Here is a 27782-nt window from a genome sequence, read left to right as displayed (position 1 = left end):
GTTTTATATATATATATATATATATATATATATATATATATATATATATATATATAGATAGATAGATAGATAGATAGATAGATAGATAGATAGATAGATAGATAGATAGATATATAGATAGATAGATAGATAGATAGATAGTGCTGCTATAAATTGTAATGATTATGGATAAATAAATATAAATATGGATAAAAGGACATACATGTATATATATTGTATCTTATTCTTACATTTGTACTGTATTATTAAATAAAATAAATAAAAAATATTTTATTTCACTTTATATTTGAGGTTTTGTTCCTTCTTTCTATTAGCTTGACCTTACATTGTAACAGTCACAATATATAACGTGGCCCTTGGGGAAATAATTTTGCCATTATATGTATGCATATGTTGTATATGTTTACTGCTTTTCCACATGCACGCGCAGCAGGTACAGAACAGATTGCTTCACCAACAGTTTGGTTTACGTGCACGATTTTACAACTAAAGTTTTTTTATTGGCTGGGTAATAATAAAATCCCGCTCCAAGGTGATTTTTTAGCCCGAAACAATGAAATGAGCGATTTTTTTGTGTTTCAACACTTTTATGACGCCACATGTTCAAGTGCGCGGGCGCGCTCCCCCCTTTGCGCGCTCACGCCACCTATTGTGTTTTGATCAACAAGGGGGACCACAGTGGCCTTACGGGACTTCAGCTAAATCCGACCTCAAATCCGCAACCATGGGGGACGAACAAGAAATCATGTGCAAACTAGAAAACATCCTCGAAGTCAGGTAAGACCAAAAGCGTCGCCGGGATCCCGCGAAACGTCATCTTTAGCTAACACTTAGCTTATGTCTTTTGTTAGCTAATATTAGCCGGTGTGCTAAGTAGCCCCCCGTTTAAACCCCCTTTATTTAAACGTCAGTTAGCTTATATTCACCCTGATACCCAGGCGATAGCTTAAGGGCTAGTAAATAAACCCCACGACACTTAAAGTGTTGTTTATGAGAATATTTTGGATCCTCAATGCGTCAAGGATACAGATGTGTTGCAGTAAAAAGACCAGATGTGCAGCTAATTATTAGTCCGAGCTAATGTTAGCTTTTAGCCCTGCGAATAAAAAGCAGTCTGTCATTAAACGTGCAAAAACCACAAGTGTTTGCTTTTGCTGCAGTGATTTAAAGATAACACAGTTGACGTGAACTGCTTCAGTCACATTGTATTTTCTGTATTCCGTGGTTTATTTGACATATCGTATTTTACAGCAACTGGAATATACAACAGTTGTGGTTCAAGCTCCAGTCTAAACTATTTTTTAAAGCTGCGTAAAATGAAGTATTTATTTTTTTCTACGCTGTTGGGTTCAAGGAACAAGACCCTACAGATGCAGAAAATCAAGTCCCGGTTGAAGATGGAATTCGAGGCTCTGGAATCGGAGGAGAAGCATCTAAAGGAGTATAAACAGGAGATGGATCTGCTCCTGCAGGAGAAGATGGCTCACGTGGAGGAGCTACGACTCATCCATGCCGATATTAACGTGGTACGTTTTATATGGAGGATGTACACGAATGCAAACTATTTGATGATCTAATGTGTCCCCCCTAGATGGAGAGCACCATCAAACAGTCTGAGAATGACCTGAACAAGTTGCTAGAAACGACCCGACGCCTCCATGACGAGTACAAACCCCTAAAGGAGCATGTGGATGCACTGAGGATGACTTTAGGCCTACACAGACTCCCCAACCTGAACGAAGAAGAGGAGAAGCTCTCACTTGAGTTAGTAAACATATCTTACTTGGTATTTAACGTCATCTTGTTCATTGATCCTTCCACTTTTCTCCTCGTTTTTTCACTTTAAATCTTCCTATTAAGACGAAGGTGGGTTTTGACAGAAGGGTTGTTAAAGTTGGCGTGAATTGTCTTCGCTCTGCTGGATTCCATGCAAGGTTGCATCTCAGACACCTACTTGAAGCAATAAGAATAATCTACTTAATCCGCTACTTTTATTTGTGGTTAGATCTGGAAAATGTTTGGTGGTAGTTAAATCCAGAGGCTGTGTTAGTCGTTATGGCAACGTTTCTTTTAAGTTGTCTTTGTTTTCGTCTCATGGTTTGAGTTAGTATATAACTAACTTACCTTTTTTTAAAAAAAACTTATTAGCTTAAAGGCTTGAACTGCCATCCCAGAAAAACAAAATTATTTTTCATTTTAAATGTTCCTTACGTTATTAAAACAGTTCAACAAATGTTATATGTTTATATTATAAAAGGGAAATCTTGTTTTAATTTTTTTCCAACTTCTCTGCACACGGTTGTGTTTATTCTTTTTAAATTAAAGATTCTAGTAATAAATAACTATAAATTAATAGATTGTTTTGTTCACAATCATCTCTTAATGTTTTAAGTACTTTTTTACTTGGATTCATATTTGAAAATATAGAATAGGCCAAAAAAGATGGAAAAATATTAAAGCAATTTTACATTGTGACTTTTCTTTACATATAAAAAAAAAAGGATGCGTATATATATATATATATATATATATATGTACTGTATATTGGTCTTCATATTAAACCATGCTTAACCTTTCTATCCGAAAAACTATGTTCATTCTCACCTACTGTATTAACCGGCTTCTGGTAATAACTTATCAGATGGTTAACTTAAGACAACCTGTCAACAAATATAATCCCACTTTTCATTTAATACCCCTCAGATCTGAGGTTTAGTTCCAGCACCGGCGGCCTTTTGTGCCTCATGAGACCTGGATCCACTTACACTTGTCACATGCAGACATTATTAATTGCTCATAATAGAAACAGCCCTTGATCGGTAAAACAAGAAGGGTCAGGCTATAAGAGCAAGTGACATTTTGAACTTTTCACCACCTTGGATGGACAACCAGTGGCACCCAACGTTGCATTGCAACATAGCAACCTCTTAAATGACCTGATCTTCAACACAGCTGTTGGCAGATTCTGTTTTCAACCTCGTCTAATCATTGTCGGTGTTATCAGGTTCATCTCAGCAGTCTTGTTAGAGCATTTTACGAGTGGTATTTATTATTTTTTTTGTAGATGTGAAAGAGTTTTACAGACAGTGACAGGCAGGTTTATGTTGTATTATTCATATGCTGGTATGTTTAAAAGAACAAAAACATTACTGAAACAGTTTCAGCCCACAGTGATTTGCAAAAGTTTTATATCATTTCAAATACATATATCAGTTTCAAGTCCCTTCAGGAATGAACATCCGTTTGTTGCATAGTGACTTGCAAGAGGAAATGATCAAAACCATATATAGAAAAGTTCCTTTTTCTCATGCGTTACAGGAAGGAAATTGTTAAAAAAGAGTGTTATGCAGGATGTGATAAAATAACTTTAGAAATCATGTCAAGGTTGTTATGTCCTTGATATTATAGTTGACAGAGGTTAATAGTCAGATGGAGTCACTTACGCACCTCATCCAACAATAATACGAGTGATTAGTTAACAATGTGAAAATGAAAATGTTTTGCCATGAAGTACATACTGTATGTTGTTAGATTTCGGCATGGCAACCACAGACATGGCTCATGTTGACCCGTGTTTTGCAGTCCTGTTACCGCCAACTTCATTTGACACTTAAAAATGCTGCAACTCCTCAAGGGTTTATCATATCTTCAAATCTAAACTCCATCTGGAAGTAGAAAACCAAGCCTTTTAGCTTGTACAATAGAGAAAGAAGTTATGTAGTAGGATTGGCCAAATACAGACCAGACTCTTTTGTACCTGCATCTCGAGTTACTCGGGCTTCTCAGTACAATAATTCCCGGACTACTAATCTGATTGAAAAACAATATATCTGATTATAAAAGCAGAAGATGCGAGCTAAAAAGATATATGCATGTTGATTGTAAAAAAAAAAACCCACCAAAGAGCAAGACGAATGAGAGTCTGTCAGAAAACTATTTTAACGTCACAGTTCTAGAGTGTTTATTGAGTAGGAATTTTGATTTAATTTTAGTAAAAATCTATTAAGGGACTGTAACTGTTTGTGTGTTAAAGTTCTTTAGTGTCCTCAAGAAGACAATAGGCAGATTTTGAAGGGTGGTAGTCACCAAGACTTGTATAGCAAATTGAGAAGGTATGCATGATTTTGGGTCTCACTCAAACCAATAGTAGTTCTTTGTGGTAGTATTAAACATGTTACATTTGAGGTTTGTTTTCTTAATTAAGAGCGTGAAAATGCTATCGGAGGAGAACTAGGCATACATCTGTAAAAAAAAAACATTCACAATGTCTATCTGCTTATGGACTAGTTTTACCGGAATTTCTAAAAAGAACAAATATTTATCAGCCGTCATCTTATTTAAACATCAATCTGTTTATTTCAACAACTTGCAGTGAATTTCATGCTTTTATAAGTTAACAAAATGTGTGATTTGTAATATAGAAGTATGTAGAAAAGTTGAATGAATTGCCATCTAAACATTTTAAAATAGGGCGTTGGATGTTATTAGGTGGAAAGGGATTAACTGCTCTAAATTGATAATCTAGATAAAAACTTTTTAATTGCAATGATTGTTTAATCTTAAATAACAGTTTTTCACCATTATACAGTGTAATCTCATGGAGAATTACACGTTGAACAATAAGTACCAGGTTTTAGATTAAGAAAAAGTACCACTACAATGACAAGGTCAAGTTAATGTACAAAATATATGGTCTGTAAATCTACTTCACAAACCGGGCCAGATTCTCTCCCTCGCTTTAATTCCACGAGCATCACTCATAACTGAATTTCCAAGCCAGGAAGCTGTAAACCATTTTGCCAAGCTCTAAAATGTCCTTGTTATCCACAACACCAGGGAGGCTGACAGCCAGACCACACGGGTGGCTGATGTATCGACTGTAGATGATGTCATCATTGGGCTATTTACTATAAACGGATCCTGGAAGTAGGACTATTGAGGGTGTGCATGCTGGGTTTTAAATCACTTTTTTGTTTCACAGTAAAGATTGAGTTTGGCTGTTCAGTGCCCCATGGCTTTTGATTTAGTTTTCAATTGACTTAAAAAAGTGTATTCTTCCTGCAACTCCCAGTGAGTTGTATGTGTCCAATTGTAAGACCAGGTGTAAATAAATGCAGAAATGTCTGATAACTTGGATTCATCATTAGATTTAAACAGGAAAGTAAACTTTGCAAACTCTTTAACCCTCAGTTATGCTGCAGAAGTTGTTTGTTTTGAATGTTTTGGAAATACTGACTAACCCTGCCTTCTAGTATTTTCTATTTTTGCACCACTTATAAACCAATGTCCATCTGCTGCTTGGAATTTACCATTATCTGCTGCAGAACCCCTCTTGGGCATAGCCTTTTTTTCAAACAGGCTCTTTCTGATTAGTATTTTCTATCTCACTCGTCTGACAGACTGTCGCGGTGCTGCTCGAGTCCATAAAGAGGTAGATGATATTCCAATTTAAGGAGTCAAGTAAATATTTACACCGTGTAACAAGTTGACATTTCTTAACATTAAAAAAAAAACATGAAGCTCAGCCTAATCGCAGAAAGCAGTCAAAAGTTTTCAGCGATATAAAAAGGCATCTGATTAAAAAACTTTACCAGGCATCATCCTTGCATAAGTGAATACAAAATATCTACATTTCAAGGATATTTAGGAGGGCAAAAAAACAACTTTACGGTGTCAAGAGTCTGCACAAACATCACCTACACAGTCGCGCTAAATCATGCAGCGGTTTAAAAACAAGAAGAAAAACAGACTTTTGACTTTTAAATTAAAATCAGCAGCGATAACAAACGCTCCCTTCTGCACGGTGACAGAACTCTTTGGCAAGCGAGCGTCTCATCTTGGCTGTGGGAGCTCTCAAAGATGAGTTCACTTTCGTCCAGGTGGTACTTCCCCCCCCCCCCCCCCCCTTCTCCCCACTCCTTGCTGGGGCGCTCCTTGATGTTCCTAGAGATTCAGAGACTGTGTAGCTTCGCTTTTCTTCAACACGGACATACTCCCCTTGATAGTATCTGCCTTGCTTCCAAATTATTAACTTGCAACCGAGAAAGTAATCCTAGAGCAATTTTTACATCGGGGCGTCTGTAAATGTATTTTCAGGTGTGATGGATCAGCTTTCAAGTCAATGAAATCTCACCTCATAGTCCTGTTGGGTGTGAGGAACACTTCCCAAATACTGTTCGTAGGTGAGGCGCCGCACTCCTCTCGGTAATTGGATGGAAATCATCTGTGAATGCTCACCATTTAAAAATGTGCCACTTTGATCATGTTTTATGAACTCGTGTTGAAAAAGTGCTCTGTGTGGTGCCTGGAAATAAGCTTTTATACGAGTCGGGGAAATACAGGCCTTTAAATTAGTTCTGTGAATGCTCACAGTCCTTCCTCATCACAAACCTTTTCTGAGAGGAACCAGAGTATAATGAAATAGGATATCACTTCTTTTTTTTGATCAGCGGCCAGTCGGGTATAAAGTCCAAGGACAGATCTTGTTCCCAAGCCTCCCCAGCCCACACACACACACACACACACTGAAACACTCACACACAAACACTTGCACAATGACTGTACTTTGGCACCGAGTCATACATTAAATATGATCATTACTTTAATATTCTTCATCTCGGCTTCCCTTTGTCACCGCACATCAGTCAGAGATGGATCACCTCAACTGTGATGTCGCCCGTGCGCTCTGAACAAGAATCACAGCTAGACACGTCTTTTCTTTGCTCCCAACAGTTACTTTGAGAAGCAGAAAGCTGAGTGGCAAAAGGAGCCACATGAGCCAGCCATCCCAGAATCCCTTGCGGCCGCCGCGGCAGCTGCACAGCAACTCCAGGTTTCCAGGAAGCAGGACGCTCGCCAGACCGCCACCTTCAGACAGCAGCCTCCACCCATGAAGGTACTCGACCCCTTTATGAAGACATTCATGTTGTTTAGGAGGCTCAAGAAATGTAGGGAGGTTAATGCAAATATAAACGTCACTAGAACATAGTTTGAAGATTATTTGAGGTAAAAAAGTTATACTTTTCACAGACCTCTGCTTTACTTTGAAAAGGTTGAATGACGGCAACAAACATAACTTTATTGATTTATATGTGTCATTATTTCTAGTAGATGCAAAACTCTGTTTGCCTTCTTTCTGTTCAGATTTAGTAGGCATTAGGAAGCAATAGCAAGAGTTGAAAAAAAATCTAAATATGACATATTTCCTTGATTTCTTTAAGGCTTTTGATATTGTTTTATCACGATTGCACTAAAAAAAGTATTAAAAAGGAATAACTGTGAATACACTTACTTATCTAAGTTGTACTAGATCATTTTCCAAGACTGTATTTCAATGCCTTATATCAGTGACAAACTAGTAATGAGCTGTTCCAACCTGAAAGACCGGGTAGACCGACCCAGAAATTTTTACTGACATCTTAACAAATCAAACGAGCAACTGTCCTTCCTTTTGAATCATGTTCTCTTACAAATCCATTAAACACATGTGTTCTTGTACTTTTCAAATAATCACATTATAAATGGTATTATTTATTATTTAGATTTTTAAATAAAAGTTGAGCTGGTTCACAATTCAGATTTGCATGAGCAATATTGCATTTAACAAAGTTTAAAGGAAATATTAGGGAACAACAAAGAAAAGCTGTGAGACTGTATGACAAGTTTCGGTTCCTCAAATCTGCAAAAATAAGTACATTTATGATCAGGGTTTTTGTATTTGTGATCATTACATTAAAAAGTATATATGAGCATATGGACATTTAACTGCAGATTATTATTAAGATAACTTTAATTACTGAAAGTGTTGAAAAATAATAATTTCAAAAGTTATAATCGAGTTTCTTCTGACTCATTTCCCAACTGTAGCCCATCTTTTTAACCTGGCTACCATAGGAGTGTCTGAGACATTATCCCAGTTGAGCAGCATGATAGTGTTGTGATGACAGAGCGCTCTCTTTTGCTGAACTTCCTCTCTGATTAAGTAGTACATTGACGGTGAGCCAGACACTTGTGTGGACAAGTTCAGCGTTTTTGTTCTTTCAAACATTTCTATTTTGGCGAGCGCTGACTGTACTCGTGGCGGAAGACGAAAGTATTGCTACACATTTCTTGGTATCATTTTCATGTGTGGTTCTGTGTAGGTTTCACTTCTATCACCAACTCACTTTATTTTAGAAATACGTTGAAATGAAATGAAACTGAAAAATCTACATTGAAATAGCTGAAAACCAAATAGAATTATCATCTTGATACAGATGGTGTTTCTGGGTGTCAAATCAAGAAAACAAGTCAGAACAATTAAACAATTTCCCCACAAGACACTTTTTATTTTCTCCTTGAAGCACAAATAGCCCTCTTTTTTTTTACCAAATTACCAAATAATTGTTGCCATTTTAAATCTGCGTACTGTCATATATCATGGTATAAACATTTAAAACGGATAATTCAGTTTTTGTTTAAACTAGTATTTAAAGGGTCTTGCTGGGCTGCAAAAATCCTGGATCTCCCCCCCCTGAGCCATGAATTTGACTCTCTTTTTGAAAAATAAACAAACATGTGAAAGTCTGACCTGTAGTACTCCAGGCCACGAGTGTACTTGAGTGCAGTGAAGGTGTCATCCTTGGCTAGTCGTTAACGGTGTTTTGTCTCGTCTTTTTTGCATTCGGTCACACTACATTTGACTCCAACTGCTCCCCAAACACTTGCATGCAACGGAGTGAAGAAGAGTAAACAAGAGTTCTGCAGGGGTTTACCAACTTTATATAGAACTACAAATAAAGACAAACTGTCAGACAATCTGCTCAAGGTTCAAGTATCTAGGGTTAATAACGTTTCCAACCCCCCTTTAAACAAGAGAATTCTCGTCAAGACGTTTTATTTGGGTCGTTGGTTGGTTGAAATTTGCCTCATTCCTAGAAAACTCAAAGCAATGGGCTGAAGCAAAAAAAAGGGCAAATGGTTTGTTGTGTCTTTCCTGTCGTAAATTGGTTGTAAAGATTTGTTTTTTTGACCAAAGCAAAAACAATGTTTTGGGAGTCAAACTTCCACCAAGGTCAACACGGAGTTCTTGAGACTGAGGTGCTAAAAAATCTGCACTGGTTTGTTGCCGTCTGTTCATCTCGCCAAACCGCCTGTAAAAGTGCTACACGCTTTTCCACGAAGCCGCAAATAAATATATTCTGTTGCTTTTCAATTCCGCGCATTCATCTGAAAAACACCAGGAAGGCTCTTGAGTGTCTGCTAGACCATAAACGCAGACCAAAGTCACATTCCCAATAAATGTGTTTCAGAAAGACTCTCAGTCTTTACTCCCGTGATTTGCGACCACTGCTGTCTCAGGATAGCTCTTAAAGAGACGAAAACGTCCTCGTGAAGAGTGACCGAGGAGAACTTTCCTTGTTAGGGTCCAGACGTAAGAGATGATGGCGATCGTTGGACGCTAAATCTGTTGGGGATAAAAATGCCATCAGCTCTTTTTACAGCCGGCGCTCGCCAAAGGATTCCCAGACATTTCCCAGCCAGAGTAGCAAAGGAATACCCCCCCATTATCATGCTTCTGTTGTTTGATATCTGATGACTTTCCCACTGGCCTGTGTTAATCCATACTGAACCAGAGCATCCACACAGGCTGACGTCTGATATCTCAGCGGATTGACTCGTCCGTCATTGAGTCTGTATTTAGTCCGTCCTTGCATTGGAGAGATGACTCTGCTTTGACTTATGGCTGAGAGACTTTGAAACCCAAAACTAAACACGAGCTACTGAAAGAGCACACATGGTCACGGCCACTGCAGATGTGGATTATGAAACAACCTTCATGTAGTAAACGGCTTATTGACAATTGTATTTTGGTGGTTTAACTTCAATTTCTTAGGCCTTACTTATTTGTAATCAGTATTTTAAGGAGTATTTCTTGTCCCCTTAACATTTTGTGAATACATGTCATACTCACCTGTTTTATAGTTCTTTTATGATGTATGTTTAACAAATATATAAAATAAATATATATTTTGGGGAAGATATTGAAAAAACCCCCACAATTTTTGTATCTCACTAAAATACAGAGATATTGTCATTTTTTTTTATCACAGAGATGGAAAGTTAATGAAGTTCTTTATATTTAACTACTGTATACATTTTCATTTATTTATTTTCATTTTTGAGGCACAAGAAATACTTGCAAAAATGACTAAGAACGAAACCTCAAAAAAGTTGATTATTTGTTAGAAAGCTTTTAGATGACTTTTTAAAGTTATCTTATATGATGCATATATTTAAAATAAAACAACATCTTTATCGTGCAGAAGATAAAGAGTTTTAACTCAAAGAAACATCATAAGATATCTCCAGGGAACTTGTTAAATGTAAGCACATTTTTCACAGAAAAAGGAATTATGTTACACTATAGTAGACAATGTTTTACCGTGTCACCATAGGTCTGTTGTGAGGTTTGTGGTGAGCGGAAGCCAACGTAAAAGATAGAAAAAGATGCTTTACTTAATTGTCAAACTAACCTAAATAAAAAGTAACAAGGAAATAATAGAAAAAAATGATTAAAAATGTGTTAAGTTTCCATGATGAAAACATGTGTATATATATATATATTTTTATCAAAGTTTTAGGGACAATAAATAAATGACAAAACTTGAGCAAGTTATATTTAGAGTTGAACCATTTATTAGTGATGTGTTAATGAGGCCTCATGAAACAGTTGTGTGTAATAAACACTGTATCATGATACAGTGTCTTTATCAGCCACTAGATGTCACTCTCTGCTTTAAAAGGTTTGGCTCTTGCATTAATTTTAAACTTAGAGTGCCATCTAGTGCCCAATCAAGACGAAGACACTGTATTATGATCCAGTCAAAGGGCCTCATCCTCAACCCTGTTCCTCGTCCCTCTCCAGGCCTGCCTCTCCTGCCACCAGCAGATCCACCGCAACGCTCCCATCTGCCCCTTATGCAAGGCCAAGAGTCGCTCCCGCAACCCAAAGAAACCCAAGAGGAAGCCGGACGAGTAGAAGAGCTTGAAGAGGTGCTCGGCAGCTGAGATCCCAGACCTGTAGGCTCCTGAACAAACAAAAGTATTAGTCCCTCCACTTGCTGCAGGTCGAGGGGTTTGGACCACGTGTTGTGTTTTTACCAGTGCTTTTGACGTGTTGACATGTACCCGTATGAACCACCCTAGTCGGTAGCACCTGAGATGTACCTGCAATAATGTCGCCCTTAAATCCTGTGTCGTCGTATCGTACTGTATTTTATTTGTACTGCAGTAGTTGCATGCTTCCATGACTGTATTTTTTCGCCAATAATAATGACTTAAAGTTGAACAAGAAAAAAAACAAAAAAATGTTTAAATGTTTACAAGTGAAACTGGAAGAAAAAGGGCATTTTTTTCTTTGAACAACCTGTTGTGTGTAACTTTAATACTGACTGAGTAAATAAACGGCTCTTTTTTTTTTGTACTCGAGTGCGTGACGAATTGATGTTTATGCTAAACAATCCCACAGAGCGACTGAATTCATCCTCGACAAACCGAGGGGAGGCTCGTGTGCGACTCGGCCGACATTGTCCCTCCTCATAGTCTGCCGCTATCTGTCTGGAAAAAAAAAAAAAAAGGACAGCGAGGTCTTGCTAAATGAGTTCCTGTAGTGTTTTTGTCAGGGTAACCCCTCATTTCATCTGTTGCCAGGGCAACTCCACGTTCCTCTTGCGGTCGCCATGGCGACGCCAGGTTGCTGTGACCTGCATGTTTTCCAGCAAAAGCAGTTCCACCCCCCCACCCCCTCCCAAAAAAAAGGATCCAGTGAGGGGGCTGCAGTGGTGAGGATCGATCTACTATCCAGGAGTGTTGAAATGTTAATGTTCTCGCCTCAACAGTTGTGTCTTCAGCCTGATGGTGAAGTTGTGATCAAGGTCATATTGAAGACACAACAACAACTGCTTGAGATTCACTTCACAGCTGGTGAAGTCGCTCATCACACGCAGAAAAAAAAAAGAAGAAGCGGGTTCTGTTTTCTCGAGAGTCTGAACTTTCTTCTTCTTCTTCTTCTTGTCCAAGTCTTGGCTCCTCCCTCCTTCAGTTCAACCTCCCGCTGTCTCAGAGGAGACGCGCCTTTGCAGCTGCAGTAGTTTTCCACGAACTCCATTAAGGTTCGCTTCCTCTCTCTCTCTCTCTGTCGCGCCTCTCGTGCACATATTTCCACTCGTGTTCTCGTTTTTAATGATCCCGGGTTTTTGAAGTTGGACAGACGGCTTCGACGATAAGATGGATTTTTTCTCTCCATAGTAAACAAACACGAGGAGAGACGCCTCCCTCTTCTTCCGAGCGTCGACTCTCTCTGGAGTGTGTGCCACTACCGCCGTCTAGTGGTGAAGCGAGATACACAAAAAATAAAAATAATTAAAATGGTTAAGGAGTTATATTATTAAATAAATACAGATGTTAATCAAATTACCTAAATGACTTTTTAACGAAACTGGTGCAGTTTTTAATGTAAAATATGTGTTTAAAGTGATCAAACTGTTAATTTAGGCCTTGTGTATAACATTATTGACACGTTATAATAAGTATACATTTTACACTTTTGGTCATGTTAACTAAGTTTTTATTTCACCATGTGCTTGAATGTCCTACACACAAATTTATTAAAATGCTTTTTTAGACGTTTTTATTTGCGCAGGCTTTTCCTTGATTTTCTGGAACTCCTGTGTTGTTCTCAGTGTTATCTTGACCTTTAAAGTATATACTTTATTGAATATTGTTTTGATTGTTTAAGCGCTTTGTGACCCTGGTCTGGAAAAGCGCTATACAAATAAAAATTACTTACTTTTTTTAAAAAGAGAAAACATAAATGTATTTATTACTAACATGATGCTTTCTTTAATCAAGAAAGTTGAATTTATATATATTTTAAATGTATTAATGCATGACCTACAGTTTTACTTTCTGGTCTTTAAGGCTGACATTTTCTAACCATTTTTTAAATAAAAATTGCAGGCTTTTCCTTGATTTTCTGGAACTTCTGTGTTGTTCTCTGTGTTATCTTGATCTTTAAAGTATATACTTTATTGAATATTGTTTTGATTGTTTAAGCGCTTTGTGACCCTGGTCTGGAAAAGCGCTATACAAATAAAAATTACTTACTTTTTTTAAAAAGAGAAAACATAAATGTATTTATTACTAACATGATGCTTTCTTTAATCAAGAAAGTTGAATTTATATATATTTTAAATGTATTAATGCATGACCTACAGTTTTACTTTCTGGTCTTTAAGGCTGACATTTTCTAACCATTTTTTAAATAAAAATTGCAGGCTTTTCCTTGATTTTCTGGAACTCCTGTGTTGTTCTCTGTGTTATCTTGATCTTTAAAGTATATATTTTATTGAGTATTGTTTTGATTGTTTAAGCGCTTTTGTGTGGAAAAGTGCTCTATAAATATAAATTACTTCCTTACTTCCAAAGACACTGTTTCTTTAGGCGGCTTCGCTAAAACCATGTTATAATTGGATATGGTAAGAGTAATCGAAGGACGCCATAGAAAACAAATGAAAAAAGTTTAAATCAATAAAACTTCAATATTAAGTTTGAAAAATGCAATTTCCGAGGTGTATTTTCAAGTCGGTTTAAAGAAAATGGCTCCCGGCTCACAAGAATGATTAGTTTTCTAATAAATATTTAATGTTTTTAAATCTACGCTGGTTATATAAATGCAGTGTTCCAGGTGCAAGTGTGTGTGTGCGACTGGTTGTTCCCTCTCAAAGTACACAAGAACAGTTTGTTTCCTTGTCTGCTCTCTGCCAATGTTTGTTTGTTGTTCGATAGATAGTAATCGAGGCTGGATCAAAAAAAACAAACATCCACATGAGGCCCTTCAAAAAAGCCGCCGCCATTAAAAAAAAAAACACTTTCCACCTGATATTGAGCAGTCAGCGTTTATTTTAGGAAACTTCCTGTTTCTCCCATCTTGAGTACAAAGTTCAGATTCCAGCTAAACGTTGTCTATTTTTACCTCACACGGTGTAAGGGCTCATGAAGGATCCGAGCTGTTGTTGAAATGTGAAGAATGTGTCGCCGTGAGGAATGTAAAGTCTCCAGGAAAACCTGGGAATGTCACTGAACAGCTGAGCAGCTCGGACACGACAGACCTGCAGCTGACGTGGATACAGACCAGGAGGACGTGAAGGAGACACAAGGAGCCGAGAGACAACCTGACACTTACAATAACAAGAGATTGAATCCATTCATAATGACAAAACTCAGTTTTAATTATTTTATTATTTGATTTGACTCAATTACACTTCATTTTACGTGAGTGTTTTCTCAAGGGTCAAACACATAAAGTAGAAACATATGTACATTAGTACAGGGTGCAAATTATAGTTATAAATATCCTCTTAAGCTAATTTCTAACTGCTAATGCTAGCTTTGCCACTTTCCTCCGGCAAACAACCACTCGTTTTTTAATTTCCCTCATAATTATAACATCTGAGTCTAAAATATGTGTGAATAAATTCATGTATAGTTAAAAAACAAGCACGTGTTTTTTTTTAACTCAACTGATTTCTGGTCAAATATATGACGGCTAAAGCTAACCGCTAACTCCAGCTAATGTATCGACTCTGGTCTACAATTTTTTTTTGTTTGTATATTTAAAATAATTTGTCATAATTTAAATACTTTGATATAAGTTTTATATCGTATACCAAATTACACAACTTTGCATATTGTTATACTTAATTGTTTTTATGTAAGTGAGTAAGTAATTTATATTTATATAGCGCTTTTCCAGACCAGGGTCACAAAGCGCTTAAACAATCAAAACAATATTCAATAAAGTATATACTTAAAAGGCCAAGATAACACTGAGAACAACACAGTTTTTTTTTTCAATTTTATTAACATTGTGTCTTAAATATTTGTGCTTTATTGTTAAACTTTCATTTATACATGATAATATATCTACTATATCCACATTTTTGTTAACTTTTATTTGAAATAAACATATTCTTTTACTATTTAGATCTATTGTATGCTGAAATATATACGAATACATGACTAATATATATATGTACTGTATATATGTATATATATATGTGTGTGTTTTTAAGGAGAATGGAATTAATGATCTTGTTCTCAAGTGATGGGATTTTGTGATAAAGTTGTTGGGGTGTAAGACTGTTGTTTATCTCTGTCTCTCTCTCCCGCCCACACCCCCACACACGCACACACACACTCACACACACACACACACACACACACACACACACACACACACACACACACACACACACACACACACACACACACACACACACACTCACACACTCACACACACACCAGGGTCACTGATCTAACACCTTTCTAATTATAAAACTGGGCCTCAACACTCCAAGAATGGAAGTCCAGCCAGACCCATCTGTGGCCTAAAATTAGCCCCCCAGCCCTCAGAAGCTGCAGCCCTCCTGTGCGACAAACCCACTTACACAGCACTTCTCCCCCCGAACCCCCTGTCAGAGCGTCACGGCTCCCCTTGGAGGATTTCCACTCCACTATGTGTCTTCAAAGTCGGTAACTTTGCTTTTCCTGTGGAAGAAAAAAAAACATCAAACAGGTGAGTTTTGGCAGAGTTTTCAGTTCGGGCCGAACAAACTGTTTTGATTGTTCGTCTGTGAGGAAACTTTTAGCTCGTCTGCTCCCTCAGACTTTATTTTCCCTTCATGTTCCTCTTCATGTGTCAACACTAATGCTGGGATCCCCTTATTTACCTCGTCGTGTCTGGATGGTTTTCTCTTTGATGAACTTCTCCTCGCTTCTCACTTATTGCTGTGGTTTTTGGTGCAAATGATTCTACATTAAAGTGTACGACTCAAAGCGTTAGAAGAGACTCAAATAAATCTTGTTAAGGTATGTTTCATCCTTCTTTTTTTTAGTCACTTCTAGTGCAATTACAATACCTGTTCAGGGTAACCTGCGCTTTTACCCAGAGTAGCTGGGATGGACTCCGGGTAAAATAATCAGCAATAAGATCAACTGTTTTATTATTATTTTTGTTGATAAGTGATTTTGCTTTTTTAATTTTTATAATTGACCTATAAATGAAAATGTATACAAAAAGTAGGGAATTTAAGTTAAGTTTTCATAACTTTATGTCGTGCTAAGAAAGAATATTAAAAAAAACCCCATTATTATTAATTTATATTCAATCCTACATTAAAATGAAGCCGTATTTTATCAATATCCCATATTTATTGTCACCCTTTGACTATTTCTTTGTTTGTGGACTGCGGGAGAAATTTAGATTTCGAGGAAGAAACATATGCAAGTACAGTGATAAGATTTAAACTCTATTTTAATCTTTTTATTTTGTACATCATAGCTCTGATGAATTAAAACAAAGAACTATAAAACATGAAAAGCTATTCATTTGAAACAATTCTACTTAACATTTATGTTTAAGTTTTGTTTCCTGAGTTCTACATATAACATGGAAAACATATGTATGAATAGTATTTACAATTTTTTTTTCCTGATTATGAGCTAAAGCTAAATGCTAACTAGCTTTGCCACTTTCCTCTAGCAATCACTGTTTTCTTCACAACCTCTGATTCTAAAATTTGTGTTGATAACTTTACAATAAGATTTTAATATATATATATATATATATATAATTCCACCAAATTTGTCATACTTTTATCAGTTTTCTAGCAAAATACATGAAGGCTCAAGCTAACCGCTAACTCCAGCTAGTGTATCCACTGTAGCCACAGACTGGTGGATAGCGAACTAAGCTAACACTGGTGTATGATCTCCTTTAATTTTGCATTACAGTGTGTGAGAAAATACCTTAATGTTATTATATAAACTAGTTTATATAGACAAATAGTTTAGAATTATGTTTATTCATATAATAATATAATAAAAGCTATAGTTGAAGAAAAAGATGACGATGTAGTTGTCAGTGGCCACGCACCCCCATACTCAACAAACCCGGATCCATAATGTGTTCTGGCTGCTTCTAGTCCAAGGTCTCTGCAGGTACTGGCCGCTGCGGTACCTCCTCAATAGCAATGTTCAAGGTGTAAAATGAAACTGTGCTTGTGACCTGTGTTGTCCAGCCGATGGAGGAAGTCTGACCCGGGTCCAGTCACACGATGGTGGTGGGCCGAGTCGTCAACATGAGCTTGATGGACATTTCCAAGATCTTCTCGCTGCTGCAGCCCCGAGACGAGGACGGCGAACAGTGTCAGGCCCTGAACAGCGCCGTGAGCGCCGACGACGCCCCGCTGCTCGCCCAACTTCTGCCCCAGGAGGCCTACAGGAGGGCCATCAATGCTCGCAGTGGCTGGGGGGTCCCTGTGACCCCCCTCAGGACAGCAGCTGCTCTGGGTCACCTGCGATGTCTGGAGCTGTTGTTGGAGCACGGAGCCGAGGTCAGCATCAGTGAGCGATCACTATGAAAATTCACTATCAGAAAATTGCATTTTCTTTTTTCTATTATTATTATTGTTTGTTTCCCCTTAATGTATACATTATAATACGTAAAAACGTTATACATAAATTAGCCTTAATCTAGTACATTTTTCTCATTTTGGATTCGATCTAGTTTTTAATTATTATATTATGACTATTTGTTGTTTTGTTTATACAATATTTTATGTAAACTTCTCATTTTTTAAACATAATACTTTTTAAAATAGAAATAAATGGATACACACAATATCAAGACATATAGTACACATAATAAAATAAACACAATAAAACTATAACAGCAACAATAATAAACTGGTTTTCTGTTAGCAACAAACAAAAAACAAAATGTTTTAAATAGTATTAGGAAGGTGGCAAAGCTAGCTTTAGCGGTTAGCAATTAGCTTTAGCGCATAGTTTTAAGATATGAAATAGTATTAAATGGAAAAAAAAAGAAAACTAGAGGAGTAAAGTATGTAAAAAAACATTTTCATATTTGGGATATGTTTCCAAAATTACCCAAAATGAAGAATATATTTTAATTGAATTCGATTTTTTATATATTTTAGTTTATATTTTTCAAGTATTTTAATTTTTTGTTACACTCTACACTATTTAAGGTGAGTATTTTACTCAGCTTGTTCATCCAGTTCCAGTTCACTTGCAACCAGAGTAAAAATATTATTTTCCTATATTCAAATTGTTGTCCATGTTGTGTTTTTTAATTGGGTTTGTTGATGCATATCTTTATCATGTTGTAAAGAAACTTTTGAAGGTCAAAATAAACTATGATTGCATTAATATTAATATGTTGTAAATTAAGTCAAATAATTGTCCTTTATTTCAAAAGTCCTGACTATAAAAAAATAGAAAAAAAAAGTACAGCAGGCTTGTCCAATTTAAACTAAATCGTGCAGTACTACTTCTAACCATTAGATGTCGCTATGAGAGTGAGTGGAGAAAGTCACTGAGGTCTTCAGAGGTTTCAACTGGTTCTGGTTGCAGGTGGACAGTCTGGACGTGAAGGCTCAGACCCCTCTGTTCACGGCGGTCAGTGGCAAACACCTGGACTGTGTGGTGGCCCTCCTGAGGGCCGGCGCCGACCCCAACGGCAGCCAGCACAACAACTGCTCGCCGGTGCTGACCGCGGCCCGGGAGGGCGACCTGGACATCCTCCGGGAGCTGCTGAGGTTCGGCGCCGAGGTGGACGTCCGGCCCAAGGCCCCGGACTGGGCGTGCAGCGCCACGGCCTGCAGGGGGGCGCTGTACATCTCGGCCGTGTACGGGCACCTGGACTGCTTCAAGCTGCTGCTGCTGCACGGGGCCAACCCGGACTTCAACTGCACCGAGCCCAAGATGCTGGCCCGGATCAAGCAGCCCAAGACCGTCCTGGAGGTCTGCCTGCGGTACGGCTGCAGCGTGGAGTACATCCAGCTGTTGCTGGACTTCGGCGCCGACGTGTACCTGCCGACCCTTATTGTGGACAAGACCACCAAACAGAACGAGGCCCTGGCCCTGCTGCTCAAGGAGAGAGGTGAGGCCCCGACCCCTGACCCTGCCATCTGACCCGGTCTAACCTCTCTTCCCTCCCCGTAGTCTGTCCTAAGACTCTCATGTGCCAGGCCCGGCTGAGGATCAGGAGACTCATCCCGGTCGCCGACAAAGATCCGGCCATCGACGGTCTGGACGTCCCGCTCATCCTGAGGAACTACTTGAAACACACCAGCAGGGGGCTCCTCTGACGTCACTACATGAACTCAGTTTTTTTCCGGCTCTCTGTGTATCGTGCAACACCGAGGTTGACCACTAGAGGACAGGATGACGCTGCACGCCGAGACCCTGCAGTCTGTGATGACGTCACACAGTCTCTGGAAGAACGCGGTTGATTTTTTAAAATATATTTATGAGTAATTTTCGCATCTTCAGAAAGGATTTGTGTTTTGTCTTTGTGTTAATTATTATTATTGTTATTCTTATTACAAGTTTTGTCTTTTTTTTGTATTTATTTTATGTATAAATTATGTTCCTTGAGGTTTTTATTAAATGTGGATTTTCCTTTTTGCGAATGTACTTATTTGTGTGTTTAATATTTAGTGTCAAGTTTTTATTTTTTGTTCAATATTAACTACAAAAAAATATCACTTTAAAGAGCACCATGAACATTGTACAAAATAATCTAATTTCTCCAACCTTTCCTTTCTTACTGTACTTAATTCTAAAAATCTTTAACGTGAAAACTACAGAGTTTAGTGAACTATATTATTTAAATGTATCAAATTTTCCTGGCCTAATATTTAGAGGCAACACCCTTGTAGAGTACTCTTTGTACTGGAGGATTTGAAGTATTCCTTCAAATAAAATATTTTCACTCAATTATATTTATACAAATGTTGTTTTTTTTTGCTCAGATATATTTACTGTATTAGTTTTGTATTTAAGTTGTTGTTTTTTACTTGAGTGTTTTTAGTACATTACTTTTGTAACCGAGTACTGAGCCCCGGAGGTGACACGGATGAATATTTATTATTATATTCGTATCTCGTGAAATTCACATCTAAACAATAGTAAGTAAGTAAGTAAGTATTGGTTATTTCTAAAGCGCCTTTCTAGACAAGGGTACTCGAGTACTATAACAGTACCTTCTATCAGTGTTTTCTTTTGGTACTCAATCATATTTACTATACTTACTTTAATTGATTACTTTAATTTTACTTTTTCAGTACTTGAGTATTATCCCTTGGTATATTTCTTAATTACTCTTTTGTGTGATTCATTTTATATCAGAGTACTTTAATACTAAACATTTTTTTTACTATTATTTTTGTATCCAACTGTACTTTTACACATTACTTACATTAGAGTACTTCGGGTAGTCAGGTTTTACTTAATCAATTTGTAAATCTCATTACTTTTTTATTTCAGTACTTTCACTTAATTACTTTTGTATCTCAGTACCTTTTATACTTTTGAATGTTACCCTTTGTCTACAGCTACTTTATTATCCAAGTGCTATTTTATTTTTTTATACTAGTATACTAGTACTATATGAATGTTTTGTTCAGTATTTTGACTCAAAAAGTGTTTTTCCCAGTGTATTTTTACTTTATAACTTTTGTATTATAGATCTTAGAATACATGATAATAAATTACTTTTGGCTGCACGTTTATTTAGTTGGTCAATAATGTTATAATATAGTTTTTTTTAATTAAAGTTTTATCATTTAATTACTTGCTAGAAGTAATGGTTGAGTAGGCCTTGTTGAGGCATGTGTTGTAAAGACACTTTATATACCAGCCACTAGATGTCACTCTCTGCTTTATAATGTTTGTCTCTGGTCTACTACTTCAATGAAACCTGGCATTATTTTCAAACTAAGAGCGCCATCTAGTGGCCTTTCAAAATGAAGACTATGTACCAACGCTTTATATCTAAAACTATATGACCTTGTGTTATTTTTATTCTAATCTTGTTCTGTTTTTTAAATATACTTTTTTTTTAAATATTTAATTAAAAAAAACACAATAATAACAAATGGTCTTTGGCTTACCAAAGATTGCCTATATTTCTAGCAACAAAAAAATGTGTTTTCTCAAAATGTACCTTAAAATAAATATATGATTTTGAAATTACCCAAATTTTAATTATGCTTTGTAATATCTCTAATTACTTTTCAGTCACAAGTAGTACAAGTAAAAGTTTTAAAAATGTACTTGATCAAAAATACTGAAGTAAAAACGTATTCATAATTTATATAAAAAAAAAAGCTTTTAAAAGTATTTGAACACAACAGTAATCTAAAATGGAGAAAAATGCAAAGTAAAAATACTCAGACACAAAAGTATTAGAGTTGTATGAGTAAAATACATAGAGTAAAAAAAGTTTGAAGTTCTTTGAAGCAGTGTCAATATTTTCAGAGTCCACTAGATGGCGGTCGCTTCACTTTCTACATATGTTTTGAATAACTTTTCAAATGAAAAATCACATCATTTTTAAACTGATGGCGCCACCTACTGACCTCTAAACAACATGACACTGCTTCGGGAAGCTTCCTCAGACCATCACTAACCAACGTAAACAAGTACCATATGTATTCAAAATAACTACACATTCTGAGCAGCCAAATACTACAAGAGTAGAAAAAGTATTTAAATAGAAAAATACATCAACCATTGTTTTTCAATCCAGAGCTTCATCTTCTGAGCTCTGAAACGAGGCTTCATGAAGCTTCATGTCACGACCTGGTCGACTCACAAACACGCGATTCTGTAGAGGTTTTATTCTCAACAAAAGTACAGCTATATCAGATATGGATTCATTTTTACAGCCAAATACAACATAGTCCCAGTGCGTCTGATTACATCAAAACATATAATGTACATACAGTTGACATCTCCACTCTCCCATTCACAGTTTCTGGATTGAATTCAGTTTCATCTACAACAAATAATCCAACTCAAAAGCCCGGCGAAGAAAAAAGGTAACGGACAGATGTTTGCATATGGTGGCGAGAACGTCTCCAGAGAAACCTCCGACTACATGTTCATATACAGTGATACGTGTTTGTAGAAAATAGCGTCGCAAATGGTGACGACGTGAACGTCCTGGCATCGTTAGGAGGAAATTCCAGAATGGGACTCGTTTTTCTCCAGTTTTTTTAGGAGCGGAAATGCTCGGCGGGATCAGAAATAGAAGAGTTTCTTTCGACAATTTGGCTTTAAAAAAAAAAAATGACACAAAAAGAATACTGATAATAAATAAGACATCATCGAGTTAAGGATCATTTTGGAAACAAGGGCATGATATGAATTGCAATGAAGAGTGTTTCCAGGATTAGGGTTATTTTTAGCTCATCCCCGGAGCTTTTGCATTTATTCAGCTCTTCTCCGTGACTACAAATCTATACACAAACACCCACGATCAGTGCTAACACCTATTTGGTTCTCTGTTGCCATAGAAAAATCATACCCGTTTGGCCTCAGCAAAAAATAACCAGCGGTTTGTTTTCAGTGTAGTTTGGCGTCAAAAAAAAGAAGTTTTTTTTTTCCATTTTTAAACATCTTTCCCCCCCCCCCCGATCAACAGATAAGCAGTGAGCAGGTAGACAGACCCGAGAGTGAGACAGCTTCACAAATAAAACATCATCCTGGAAAGAAAAAAATCGGAAGTGAAACAAGATTTAAGAGTCTCATGCAAAATATCGGATGCCACGAGCATGCATTTGCCCCGAGTGCTGTTCCCGCCCCGCCCGTCACTCCAGAACCGGAACAGCATCCGTCTCCAACGCAAAATACTGAATATCCAAATATATGATCTGTTCTTTTTACACTATGTACAGTGTGTCGCTGATAAAGGTTAAAATAGACGACTCTTCGTGGAGCCGTTAGAATATATTTGAATGTTTCTACTGACTCCTGCTGTCTCTTTAAATAAAACGTTGAAATAAAGTGTCGACGCAGAAGAATAAAATAAAAACTCCAGCTTTTATAAACATCTCAAATGAGCCGCTTTTCTTTGTGCAATAGTTTTTACTGTGAGTTCATGGATGGAGGCTCCACGGTGATGTCATCGGATGGACGAGGCCACGCCCACACTCGTGGCTTTCACACTTGAAGTCAAACATTTAATATTTCATTAATTAAAATGAACTAAAAGTTAAGCAATGAAATGGCAGTTGTTTTTATTAATGGTTAGAATACTTTATATTTTGTTTGTTCTTAAGAAATATTTATTCTTTTCTTTTACATTATTTACTTAGAACTCAAATATTTTCAGCATACCTTTTGAAAATGGATCCATTAAATTAATATTCCTGCTGATATCTTTTATTGTGGATGTTAGATAAAACATTCAAATACATTAAGAGAAACAAAAAATGTTGGGTTCGTTTAGGGTTAAATTGAACATTTTTAAAATGGGAGATATGTCAAAATACAATTATTTTATTATATATTTTTTCAAACGTTTTGCATAAATCATTCAAACTTTTTACTTATACCCATGAGTCATATACATTTTTTATTTTTATTTTTCTTTCTAATTAAATAATAACATTTTTCGATTTTGCTTGAATGCCAAAAAATATCTAGATTATTAAAATTTATGAGCAAACCTTTTCCATAATGTGAACATTTTCTCTTAGTTTCATAGTTTATATGTACCGCTATAATTGTGTATATTAAAGAAACATTTTTTTTTAAACAATTTAATAAATTCTCAATCATTTAGAAATAAATAAATAGGAACTTCTTTAAGTATAAGTATATAAGTTGTAACGACTTAGCAAAAAGTTATTTTCAACCAATATTTTACAGCATTTTGGCTTAAAACAATTGAAAAAAATGATTGTGCTCAAAGTATTGATAGCATCATTGATGAACGGAACTAAAAGATTATTCTTGTTGAGAAAAGTTTTTGAAATCATCCCAGTACTCAAAAGTGTGAGACCAAAAAGCGAACACCTGCAGTGTGGACGTGGACCTTCGTTCCTGTCTGCGTGGAGCGAGGGATTCCCACCATGAGTGAGCCGGCGAGAGGGAGGAAGAGAGTCCCACACTTGCAAGCATGGGGGGTCAACATGACTGATTCTGCCAGAGACAAGTGAGGAGAGAATCACGAGTGGAATGCTGGAAGGCACTGGTTAAGATAGCGTCTCTCTGCTCCGCAGCACGACGGGCTGATCATGTGTCGGGGAGGCCTGGGTGCGTGGGTGGGTCTGGGATGGTGGTGGTGAGAACGTGGTTGTGGACTTGACCTGAGGTTAACGTGGTGGGTGGGGGGGGGTGACCTTCTGGTCGGAACTCTCTCTGACCGAATCTCCTGTTGTGTTTTTCGGCAGTAACTTTTTATCTACAGTGACAATTTGACCAAAGTGTCCACGCACCGTCGCTCGTAACGGAAACTTGTTTACGATACGTGTGATATGTGTCACCACTAGGGGCATAATTAGCGCTAGCTTAACGCAAGGTTTGGCATCGTTAGATAAGTCGAGATATGTCTTTGCAGAGAGACACTCGGAGCAAACTATCAAGAAACATTCCAAAAGACTTTCACCTTTTCCCCTTTGGAAGCTTTGTTAGCCTTAAAAGAAAAGACCCAATCTCCATTAGAAGTAGCGAGGGCGCCACCACGAGGCTGATGACGTAACTGCTCCCCCTATGCTCACATGTAGGCACATACTTTCAAGCAGGACTGGCATTGACACTCCCGACGGGTCGCCTTCCAACATCACCTTCAAAAAGCCGCCCATTGAAAACCCAGCAACAGTAAGGTTGGTCTGTAGAAAGTGTGGAACCCAACTGTCCGTTCCTCTGCATCCAGTTAAGAGTGATTGAGCCAGGATTTTTTCCGACAGCAGTTTCAGGGCCATTGTTGATGTAATGAATCAATCCGATCAGGCCGCGGTTCCCTGTAACTTACTTAAAGCCGTCGAGCTAAGTGCCAGAACGACGTGACGGGGAGGAGTGCCAACGTTTGAAACCGGGGCCAATTTTTCTTCTTTTTTTTTCTTCCCCTCCCTTAGACGCAAAAATCAATTGAGGGAGGATGTCACAGATAAAATCACCGCCCCCCTCCTCCTGACCGCATTCGATCAGCGAGTCTAACAGGTTCTATAAATACCAGCAGACCACTCCTGCTCCCCGCTAAGTACGAGGTCGTGGTACGATTTTTTTTTTTTTTGCTTGTGTTGGCGTCACTGCCACCGTCATGGAGTGATTATGTAAAGTGGGTTTATTTCCAGTGCGAGCTATTTCGAGTCCAGTGGATGGCCGAATTAAGAACGGACAAATGAACAGAGTTCTCCTTTTGGACACAAAACAAACACCAGGTGAGCTGCCAGGACTGACGTTTAGTATTCGGTGGACAGGAGGCGCAGATAGGGTTCTAAGATAGAGGTCAACCAATGGTGTCATCTGAGGTCCGGTCAACATGTACACAAGGTACTATCGGAAACACATTGTGAAATATATCACCACATGATAGAGGCAAATAATATTGTTGTTAATATCCTATATTATGAAGTTTAGTTGAACTCTTAAGTGTCTTCAGATAACTGCTTTTTGACATGTTTAATTAATTTTACTCCGTGAAGATCAAACCCTTTCTAGTGGAGTTTTCTGGTTAGATGTTTGAGAAACTCTTTCAGGCCAAAGAATGGCGTCTACTGATGATCATTCAGAGCTTTAAGAAGCGCTTCTGGCAAAGTCAAAGATGCGCAAGCTTATTGAATTAAGACAAGGATGGCTTTCATTGGATGGAATTCAGTGGTATTGATCATGTGTTAAACATTGACTAGATTGTTGTTGCTTGGGTTGTGAAACTAGTTGTCCATGAAAGGCTACACTGGGAGCGCTCGCGGTGTGTTTCCTGTCAGTGTAGCTTGTTAGCCTTTTAGCTTCTGCTACAAACAAACTTAAAAAATGGACTTGTTTAAGTTTTTCCCTTTGTCTAGGTGTCACAACAAGAGTGCGTCTTAAGTTTGTCTACATTAAAATTGACTTGATTTTGCCTTTTTTAGCTTTTACTTTAACCTTTTAACTTTGCATCATTGATGAAGTAAGTAAGTTAATAAGTAAAGGTTATTTCTAACCCTTTCCCATGTATCTTACTGAAAGTGTCGGCTTTAAGCTACCAAAGTTAATGTGGATGGATTCTCCCATTCATAGAATTATATATTGATATTTTGTGCGTTAAAGTCTGGACTAATGTGGTTTATTATAAGAAACGACCCCGGACCAACGTTGCTTACATTGGTTGACTTCCTGTCAGAAGGACCATCTCTACCTCCACCTTTGGTGTAACTTAAGTCGGATTTTGTAGTGAAACTCCATTTTGACTTATTCCTGTAAATCTATCCTACTATTATTTTTTGCTTCTCTTTGTGTCCAAAAAGTTACTTTTTAAATAAAAAAAGTCTGTGTCTTTGAGTCCGTGTGTACATGAGGACCGGGTCTTATTCTACACAGGGATCCTGAAACCTGCTAATCTGTGAACTGTGACCTTAAAGTCAACCACAACCTTCTGCGTGATGGGAAATGAATACCCTGTCAAAAGTGCTCAGTGAGAGGATGTAAATATTGAATTGACGTTCCAGGTATTGATCTGGCCCCTGGTCGTATCATGGGCGGGTGGGCAGGTTTCCAGACGGATGGTGCTTGTCCTCTGAGTCAGAGAGGATGAGCAGGTGGGTAGAGAGATACCGAGGGAGTGGGCGGAGGAAACACGGATGACGAGCAGCTTCTATGAGCAAGAGAGAGTCGATATGCAGGGGTGACGTAGATGTCCGTGGAGTGGAGCGAAGTCAGTAGTGAGTTTCATTGGGTGGACGGTCGATCCTCGCAGGTCCTTCACGTGCCTCGGTCATTTCTTGTTTTAGTTTTTTTAAATCTCACATTCAGAAGAATGCACACAGCAATCTCACATAGCAGCACAGCGAGATCTCAGACACAATCATACGAGGAACGACCCGGCGTCGAGGGGAACAGTACACAATCTGAGAGAACCTCCAGAACATTCAGATGAAAAAATGAGCAGAATCCTCGGGGGTGTAGGGGAGGAGGAAGGGGTTAAGAAACAAAAACATTAATAACATATATGAATAACAAATTGTTTCCAAAGTTAATCCAAGTCTTCAGCCCTCGTGCTGCTCTCCGCTCTAATTTCATTGGTCCTTCAAGTCTTTTTTTCGAGAGTTTCCTTCCGTCATCCAGTGTTTAGTGCTTCTAAGAAAAATAGCAGGTCCTTCACAAGAGTCTGCGCGTCTCTATTTCTTAAATGGAGCTAATCTACTAAAATTCTGCCAGAAAGGAGCCTGGCCTCTTTTGGATTGATTGAATTCAAAAACTTCTCCTTGTGCCATGTCCTCCGAGACCTCATACTGGCCCGCGCTGAGGGGGTCCTGTGGGGGCGGGTATGAGGGGGGCGTGCACCTGTTTACACCTGGGAAAGCAGGTGTGGAAGAGGAAGGAAGAGAGGAAGAAGGAATCAGCGCAGGAGGCCGAGAAAAAAAAAAAAGAAAAGGGAGACAGGAGGCAGCAGAGAGGAGACAAGTCAGTTTTGAATCGAAAAACATGGCGAACAACACAACATCGAGTCATGCGTCCACACAAACAAGCATGAAAAACAAACGATGTGTAGGGCTGCACAATATTTTACGACCGCATTACATCTGAATCAGACCAAACTGAACATCTTCTATTACTTTTTGTTCTTTGTATGATTTTGCTTCTGTACAACACTGTGCAAAAATGATATAATAATCAAATTATAATGCTTACGTATATGTAGCATTTAGGCAAACACATAATTCAAT

General features: G+C 37.8%; 3 protein-coding genes across 6 annotated transcripts in view; 2 read left to right on the top strand and 1 right to left on the bottom strand.

The window, feature by feature from the left end:
- Nucleotides 1-622: 622 nt before the first annotated feature.
- Nucleotides 623-11469, top strand: zc4h2 (zinc finger, C4H2 domain containing). Its single transcript, XM_087799257.1, has 5 exons — nt 623-777; nt 1355-1526; nt 1592-1764; nt 6733-6895; nt 10907-11469. The coding sequence occupies exons 1-5, from the start codon at nt 725-727 to the stop codon at nt 11018-11020; spliced, it is 675 nt and encodes a 224-aa protein (XP_087655383.1). The 5' UTR covers nt 623-724; the 3' UTR covers nt 11021-11469.
- A 4042-nt stretch (nt 11470-15511) lies between these two features.
- On the top strand, nt 15512-19214 carry LOC148071744 (ankyrin repeat and SOCS box protein 12-like). The gene is made up of 4 exons (XM_087799649.1): nt 15512-15616; nt 17121-17435; nt 18478-19006; nt 19069-19214. The coding sequence occupies exons 2-4, from the start codon at nt 17157-17159 to the stop codon at nt 19212-19214; spliced, it is 954 nt and encodes a 317-aa protein (XP_087655775.1). The 5' UTR covers nt 15512-15616; nt 17121-17156.
- A 2520-nt stretch (nt 19215-21734) lies between these two features.
- The window catches only part of arhgef9a (Cdc42 guanine nucleotide exchange factor 9a), a 64476-nt gene continuing 58428 nt past the window's right edge, over nt 21735-27782 (bottom strand). For 3 of the 4 annotated variants that reach the window (XM_087799605.1, XM_087799607.1, XM_087799609.1), the window contains one exon: nt 21735-27409. In XM_087799605.1, the coding sequence (XP_087655731.1) occupies nt 27234-27409 (176 nt within the window). In that variant the 3' untranslated portion in view covers nt 21735-27233. The remainder of the gene's footprint in view (nt 27410-27782) is intronic. The other variant, XM_087799608.1, reaches the window with a different exon arrangement.

This window comes from Callionymus lyra, chromosome 9, assembly GCF_982586985.1.
Source record: "Callionymus lyra chromosome 9, fCalLyr1.hap1.1, whole genome shotgun sequence".
Classification (NCBI taxonomy): domain Eukaryota; kingdom Metazoa; phylum Chordata; class Actinopteri; order Syngnathiformes; family Callionymidae; genus Callionymus; species Callionymus lyra.
This window is presented reverse-complemented; position numbering and strand designations above follow the sequence as displayed.